Genomic DNA, 8,412 nt, shown 5'->3' with positions numbered 1-8,412 from the left:
ATCTGTGATTTGATGCCCTGTTGCCCACCTGTGGGACTGAACAAGCCTCACCACTCTCCGCTCCGCTCAAGCATATAGTAGCCATTTCCGACCACAGGCCTCAGACCCAGTTTTTTGTCTGCTGGCCCACTCTGTGAGCACTTTAACAAATGCCGCCCTCGAACAATTCATCAGTGCAGCTGTTTTGTGAATTCTCGCACTGCGGCTGCGAGTGCCAACAATCACTACACATTTAAAGTCCGTCAGATCAGATCATTACCATTATTTTATAAATTATACACGTCATTAGTCTATGCATACCTTCACCTTTCTGTTCTTATACAGATTCAGACATCCTACAGTATATCAGCATTATGTGTGGAATAGCACTTTGTATAAAATTGCCTGGTCGTCATAATAATTTGGCCACTCAGGGTATATATTTATTATTTTCCTAAATATTCTTATGAATCTATTAGACAATTCAATCTCGAAAAAAACATTCTTGCCACCTAATAGGTGCAGATGCTGGTGGGTGGGAATTTGGGGAGATGGAAGCAGGTGGTGGGATTTGGGGAAAAAGGATTTTGGTGGGTGTGAAATAGGGGAGGTGGATGCTGGTGGATAGCAATTGGTGGATGCAAATGCTGGCGGGATGTGGATGCTCTTGGGTGGGAATTGGGGGAGATGGACACTGGTGAGTGGTCATGGAGGGAAGTGAATGCAGGTGTGCGAAATGGAGAGAGGTGTATGTAGGTTAATGAGAGGAGATGGTTGCTGGTGGTGGATACTGATAGGTGGTCATGGAGGGAAGTGAATGCAGGTGGGCAAAATGGAGGGAGGTGTTTGTAGGTTAATGAGAGGAGATGGTTGCTGATGGGTAGGAATGGTGGGTGGTGGATGCTGGTGTGTGGGAATAGAGGGAGGTGGATGTGGGTGGAAGGGAATGGAGGGAGGTGGAGTGGAGACAGCTTGCAAGATCTTCCTGTCAGAGGCCCCACATTTTGTTGGGCCACCCCCTAACAAGTCTGTACGCTATAAAATAAACACTTTTAAAAGACAGGTGTATGTACATTTTAGCTTGTATTTTATTTACAGAGTGAATAATGTACGTACCTATCCATACAGTCAGGCACACTGTAGCTTTGTTTGTTTTTTGTAAAAGTATATAAATAGTACATAAAACTCTATATAAGTAAACATTATAAAATGTATGTAATAATTACAATAAACTTACTACATTTTGGTCTATAGAAATTATGTTTTTTACATACTGTATTCAAGTATCAACTAGAAAACTATTTTTTTTTAATTTTTAAAATACATGAAAAAAAATTGCTTGCAAATATACATGCACACCATGTTAACAAACATGTATACCATTGTTACACATTTATTGTATTTGTGCTAAAATACTGCATTTACAACCCCTTCTGTAATAAGAAAAAATAAAAAAAAGCAGCATAAACAACTGCACTTGGCATCCACTGAAGCTGGTACCCGGCGAGCTTGATATAAGTAAGCTACTAAAATGCAGCTCTTGTTCTTTAAATATTATTTACTGGAATACAAAAGTCCCCTAGTTAGGGCTTGTGTCTCTTTGGAGCGATTTTGGAGACTTTAAGGTTCTGAGGATCCTTTTTGATGCGCCTCTAGTTGCAGCCGTTTTAGAATATACAGGATAACTTGATAGCAAAAAATGTATTGCTCCTGTAACAGAAACACAAACAAATTATGGTTATGACTCTTGCATAGAAGTTTGAACATGTGCAAATAAGTTTTTGTATACTTGCGGGATGGTAGACAGTCAATATCCCGGCACAAGGGATTCCGGCGACTAGAATTCGGCGCCGGAAGATAAGTAACAGGGTTGGGGGGAGGATTAGTGTTAGGGGTTAGGCACTGGGGGGAGGGTTAGGCACTAGGGGGGGGGGGGGGGGTTAGGGTGCGGGGAGGGGGAGCTTAGGTTTAGGCATAAGGGGGAGGGAGGGTTAGGGGTTAGGGTAGAGAGAGAGGGAGGTTTAGGATACCTACCGATGAGTGTCTGTATCCTAACTGTCGGGATGCCAATGTTGGGATTTTGACCGCCGGTATCCCGAGCACCGGCAACCCATCCACATCCCTGCTAGAATCTATCTTGAAGAACTACAGTATAGTTGAAAGCTGTGCTTGTTTCTGAATATCCCAAAACTGGATTTGCTTTTAACCCTTTAGATTCATAGTAACCACCAGGGACGGGCTGGGGCCAAAGATTGGCCTGCCATTTTTTGTGCCCGCACGCACAGCAAAAGGTACGTGGCCATGCATCACAGGGGTGTGTCACTAGGGCATGAACTAGTAACACGCCCTGTCTAAGTATACCAGCCGAGGAGAGTGCCGGGAAGCGGAGCTACTTGGCCAAACCTTCAAGGGGCCGGACCTGCCCATTTGCCAGAAGTGCCAGATGGCCAGTCTGCTCGTGATAACCACTATTTGAAACAGTGATTCCAGGATTTTCCCTTACCAATTGAAAACAGATCAACCATTGCTTTTATTTCCTCATTTTATATATATGTAATATATTAAAGTGGAAAAACAAAGTTTGTTGATTTAATGCCAAAATAATTTACCTCTGTCTGTATCATCCCATGTCTCTGAAGCCTCATTGTTCGCACCAAATCTGAGATGTTGAACTGGGAAAGGAAAGATAAAGAAAGAAAAAATAAATTTGTAAATCATAGCAGTAACTTTTGGATTTCAAGAAAGCACATGCATGAAGTATATGGGGTATATTTATCAAAGTTTGATTTTATGTTCGATTTAGCTCACCTCAAATCAAATGTAAAAATCCCTGTCAAAATCCCACTTTTACTAAATTTCGATTTCAGAACCTTTTTCTAAATCGAATTTGATTTACAACAGTGATTTCATGTTTGATTTTGCATGCCCATGTACAAATTGAACACCAAATCCTACTCACAATGAACTTCAAATCCCCAAATTAATAGACCTGCTTCATGCTTGCAAATTTAGCATGAGCAGGTATGAATGACGCAGATGCATGCTCAAATCAGTGGAATCCGTGTGTAAAAACAGGATTTTAGTACTTACCGTTAAATCCATTTCTCCGATTCCACAGGGGACACTGGAGCTTCATCACAGTGGGGTATAGACAGTGGGTTGAGTTGAGCCTGGCACTTTAAAAATCTACAAGTGTGATTGGCTCCTCCACCTCTATACCCCATCAGCCCCAGTTTTAAAGAACTGAGCCCGAGAGTAGACGGAGAACAGACTGAAGAACAGAGAAGGAGAACAGGAAAAGAAACAATCCAACATACTGACACACTGCAAGAACACAGCAGGCTACAGGGATAAACAGTAACACAACGAGAACAGACCAAACTGCAACAGAACTGAAGCAGAACAAGTAACTGATAACAGGCAAGAAGCACTGGGTGGGCGTCCAGTGTCCCCTGTGGAATCGGAGAAATGGATTTAACGGTAAGTACAAAAAATCCTGTTTTCTCCTTCATCCACTAGGGGACACTGGAGCTTCATGACAGTGGGGACGTCCCAAAGCTACCCTCCTGGGGGGGAGAGTGCTGAACGCCCTGCAAGACACTGCGACCAAAACTTGAAGCAGAAGCCGCAAAAGTGTCAAATCTGTAGAAACGTACAAAAGCATGAACCGAAGACCACGTAGCTGCTCTACAAAGCTGTGAAGCTGAGACACCTCTACGTGCCGCCCAAGAAGTACCCACAGAGCGCGTAGAATGTGCAGAAATGGATAACGGCGGTGGTCGAGCAGAAGCAACATATGCCTGACGAACAGTCAGACGAATCCACCTGGCCAAAGTCTGCTTAGATGCAGGCCAGCCACGCCGATTGGCATCATATAGGACGAACAGAGCCACTGATTTATGTAGTCCCTCAGTACGGGCCACATAAATGCGAAGTGCCCGAACCACATCCAAGGAGTGAGAATCCCCGGAAGAGTCCAACGCTGGTACTACAATCGGCTGATTCAGATGAAACTCCGAGACCACCTTGGGCAAAAAGGAAGGGCGGGTACGAAGTTCCGCCCGATCTTCGTGAAAAATCAAGTAAGGGGAACGGTAGGACAAAGCTCCAAGTTCAGACACTCGTCTGGCCGAAGCCAGGACCAATAAAAGGATCATCTTCCAAGTCAAATACTTCAATTCCACATCCTGCAAAGGCTCAAAGGTGGATGACTGAAGAATAGATAAAACAAGATTCAGGTCCCAAGGAGCTGTGGGTGGCACAAAGGGGGGCTGAATTCTAAGTACCCCTTGAAAAAAGGTCTGAACCTCCGCAATCAGAGCTAAGCGATGCTGGAAAAAAATAGAAAGAGCAGAAATCTGCACTTTAAGCAATCCCAAGCGTAGGCCCGCATCAAGGCCTTTTTGAAGAAAAAGAAGAAGACGCTGTAAATGAAAAGAGGAAGTGGAAGATCCATGACCTTCACACCAGGAGATATAAGCCCTCCAAATGCGATGATAATGCGCTGATGTTACCGGTTTTCTAGCCCTAAGCATGGTAGGAATGACCGACCTAGGAACACCATGGCTTCTTAGGATGGCGGTCTCAATAGCCACGCCATTAAACGAAGCCGCCGTAAATCCGGGTACACACATGGACCCTGTTGTAGAAGGTCCGATCGTAGCGGTAGAGGCCAAGGTTCGTCTGCCAGAAGGAATAATAGATTGGAGTACCAAACCCGACGAGGCCAATCCGGAGCCACTAGGATGACGACTCTCGTTTGATCCGCTTGAGAATCAGAGGGAGAAGCAGAAACGGTGGGAACAGGTACACAAGGCTGTACGGCCAAGGGATCAGTAAAGCATCCGCTCCCACCACTGCCAGATCCATGGTCCTGGAGCAGTAAAGGGGTACTTGATGATTTATCCATGATGCCATCAGGTCTATCTGTGGTTTCCCCCATCTGCAAACAAGTTGATGAAAGACCTCGGGTTGAAGGGACCACTCCCCAGGATGAAGATCCTGACGACTGAGGTAGTCCGCTTCCCAGTTGTCGACTCCTGGAATAAATACTGCGGAAATGACCTCTACGTGTTTTTCTGCAAACAGAAGGATGCGACTGGCTTCTCTCATTGCCAGACGACTGCGGGTTCCTCCTTGGAGATTTATGTATGTCACTGCCGTGGCGTTGTCGGATTGTATCCGAACCGGAAGTCCTCGTAACAGAGGAGCAGCCTGTATCAAAGCTCTGTAGACTGCCCGCAGTTCGAGAACATTGATTGGTAAGAGGGATTCCTGCTGCGACCAAAGCCCCTGGAAGTGATTGTCCAGAACCACAGTTCCCCATCTGCGGAGGCTGGCGTCTGTGGTGACCAAGGTCCAATTCCAAATACCGAAACGCCGACCCGCTAACAGATGCTCCGTCCGAAGCCACCAGAGCAAGGATATGCGGGTCCGGGGAGACAGACGCACCAGCCGATGCATCTGTAGGTGGGACCCGGACCATAGAGACAGAAGATCCAGTTGAAAAATTCTGGAGTGAAATCTGCCGAATTGGATGGCCTCGAAGGAAGCCACCATTTTTCCCAGGTTACGGATGCAAAGATGCACACACTTTCCTGGGTCTGAGCACCAAACGAACCAGCTCCTGAATGGCTATGGTCTTGTCCCTTGGCAAGAATATACGAAGCAGAACAGTGTCGAGATTCATTCCTAGGAACTGAAGTCTCTGCGACAGCATCAACTGAGACTTCTGGAAGTTCACAATCCATCCGTGTTGAATGAGAATCTGATGTGTAAGGGACACTTGGTGTAAAAGGACTTCTGCCGTCGGAGCCTTGATGAGTAATCGTCTAGGTACGGAACTATCGTCACCCCCCTGGGAGCTGACGAGAGACCGAACGGCAGGGCCTGTAACTGGTAATGAGCTTCCTTGATGGCAAATCTGAGGAAAGCCTGGTGAGGAGCCCAAATTGGGACATGCAGATAGGCGTCCTTGATAGCTATCGACACCAGAAACTCTCCTGCCTCTAGTCCCGCAATGACAGAATGGAGAGACTCCATCTTGAACCTGTGAAATGAAAGATACTGGTTCAAGGATTTCAGATTCAGAATGGGTCTGACTGATCCATCCGGTTTCGGAACCACAAAAAGGTTTGAGTAAAACCCTTGTTGTCTTTGTGCAGTGGGAACCGCAACAAGAACCTCGGCCAGCAAAAGTTTCTCGATCGTTTGACGCAAAATTAGTTGCTTCAAGGTATCGACGGGCAAACCTGTTGTAAAATAACGCACAGGAGGAGTGAAAGCGAACTCGATCTTGTATCCTTGAGATACCAGATTCCGAACCCAAGTGTCTGGAGAAGTCAGTCTCCAAACCTCCGAGAAACGCTGGAGACGAGCCCTCACCTTCGGATTTCCGAGATGGGAGCCCGTCATGCCACAGGCTTGTCTGCTGGTTTGGGATCTGGACGGCGGGCATTAGTCGCTTGACGTCCTCTAGCACGGCCTCCTCGCCCCGCTGAAGACGAACCTCGCGGTCGTCCCTGAAATCTTGCAGATGCTCGAAAGGAATGAAAGGAAGGTCCCCTAAACGATCGACGCGGAGGAGGTGCTGATGAAGGTAGAAAAGTACTCTTACCTCCAGTGGCCAGCGAGATCCACTTGTCCAGCTCTGGACCAAATAAAATATCGCCTGTGAAAGGAAGAGCTTCCACCGCTCCTTTTGACTCAGCATCCGCTTGCCAGGCATGAAGCCAAAGTGCCCGGCGAGCAGAGACCGCCGAAACAGAAATCCTAGCGCCTACCTGGCCGATATCTCTGGAGGCGTCTCCTAAGTATACTGCAGAGTCCTGAATATGTTCTGCCAAGGTAATCAGATCTGCCCATGGAGTGTTGGATTTAAGACCAACAGTCAATTGTTCTGCCCATTTTTCCACAGCCTTGTTGACCCAAGATCCTACCAAGGCCGGCCGGAGAAGTGCACCTGCAGCCGTATAAATGGATTTCAAAGTGGTTTCTAATCTCCGCTCTGAGGTTTCCTTCAATGTAGTAGCTCCTGGAACAGGTAACGTGGTCGTCTTTGACAACCGAGAAACTGAAGAATCCACAGGTGGCGGGGTCTCCCACCTCTTTCTATTTTTCGCAGGAAACGGGTAAAGAGAGAAAAAACGCTTAGGAATCTGGAATTTACGGTCCGGATTCTGCCAGGCTGCCGTCATCTGTTTGTCCAACTGGAGAGAAACAGGGAATGTGACAGCAATCTTCTGTGACCTGGCAAATAAGGAGTCTTCTAACGATTCTGGAGCTTCCGGGCCAGAAATCTTAAGAACTTCCCTCACCGCTAGAATGAGTGCATCAATACCTTGCATTGCCTCAGGTTCTTGTGAGTAAGTCTCTACGTCTGATTTGTCCAGCATCTCCCCTTCCTCCTGAGACGAGTGATCCGCTGCCGAATCCTCATCCGACTGGAGAACCGCCGGAAGAGCCCTCTTCTTAGATGAGCGACTTACCGTAGCTTCAGGAGCTTTAGACGCAGAACCCATAACGTGAGCAAGGCTATTCACCGAGCGGACTAAATTCTGAGCCCACGCTGGTTCTGTTGCTAGAAAAGAAGGGTGAGATGTGCTAGGTAGATCTCTGGCGGCCTCCCGTTCCCTACGGGAAGCGGCTAATTCAGAAGAAAGATCCGCTATGACCCCTGCCAAACTATTTATGAAGGAGGGAGTGACAGACTGTGTGCTAGCACTCTCTGCTTCACACGTCTCGCACAGGGAAGACCCTTCGGAGCGAGCATGGGTAAATTTTTTCCTGCACTTAGTGCAGGCAAACAGCTTTTGTGAAGCAGCTTTTTCTGTCCTGGATGTCATCATTTACTCACAGACAGACACCACATACAACTCAGTAATGCAGAAGGAGTATAGGGAGAAGCAGAATTTCAATAATAATGCTACTCAAGTATGGGAGCAGACAGAGCAATATAGGAAGAGCAGAATTTCAATAATAATGCAGCTCAGTAACAGGGGCAGACAGTGCAATATAAGGGAGGAGCAGAATTTCCTTAATAATGCTACTTAATAGAAAACAGAAGGTAGTCAAAACTACCTTACTGTAATTACAGACCCCCTGTAGAAGTTGTCAGTCTTCTCCCCCTCCGTCAGTGCCTTCAGGGCTCTAGCTCTACTGAGGCGCCACTCCCTTATCAGAGCGCAACAAACTAGCCCAGGCAGTGAAGGAGGAAGAGGAGGAGGGACCTATAAGCTCCACCCCTTTCTTAATGGCCGCCGCTATTATATGCGCGCGGCTTACACTTAATGCAAACAGTCCCAGCCGTGCTGAACTGCGGGGGCCAGCGGCACGACCGCTGCAAGTGATGAACGCGCCGGTGCCTTTACACAAGCACCGGCACGCACAGGTAGGACCGCCGCTGATGCAGAGCACGCCTACCTAACAGCCAGC

General features: G+C 47.1%; 1 protein-coding gene across 1 annotated transcript in view; it reads right to left on the bottom strand.

Moving 5' to 3' along the window:
• Window positions 1-1,049: 1,049 nt before the first annotated feature.
• PTPN13 (protein tyrosine phosphatase non-receptor type 13) overlaps window positions 1,050-8,412 on the bottom strand; it is a 383,825-nt gene continuing 376,462 nt past the window's right edge. Inside the window, exons 48-49 of the mRNA XM_088445047.1 lie at window positions 2,589-2,651; window positions 1,050-1,689 (exon numbers count right to left, since the gene is read on the bottom strand). Of these exons, the coding sequence (XP_088301173.1) occupies window positions 1,600-1,689; window positions 2,589-2,651 (153 nt within the window). The 3' untranslated portion in view covers window positions 1,050-1,599. The remainder of the gene's footprint in view (window positions 1,690-2,588; window positions 2,652-8,412) is intronic.

The sequence above is a fragment of the Taudactylus pleione genome, unplaced genomic scaffold, assembly GCF_031769625.1.
Source record: "Taudactylus pleione unplaced genomic scaffold, aTauple2 ptg000376l, whole genome shotgun sequence".
Classification (NCBI taxonomy): domain Eukaryota; kingdom Metazoa; phylum Chordata; class Amphibia; order Anura; family Myobatrachidae; genus Taudactylus; species Taudactylus pleione.
This window is presented reverse-complemented; position numbering and strand designations above follow the sequence as displayed.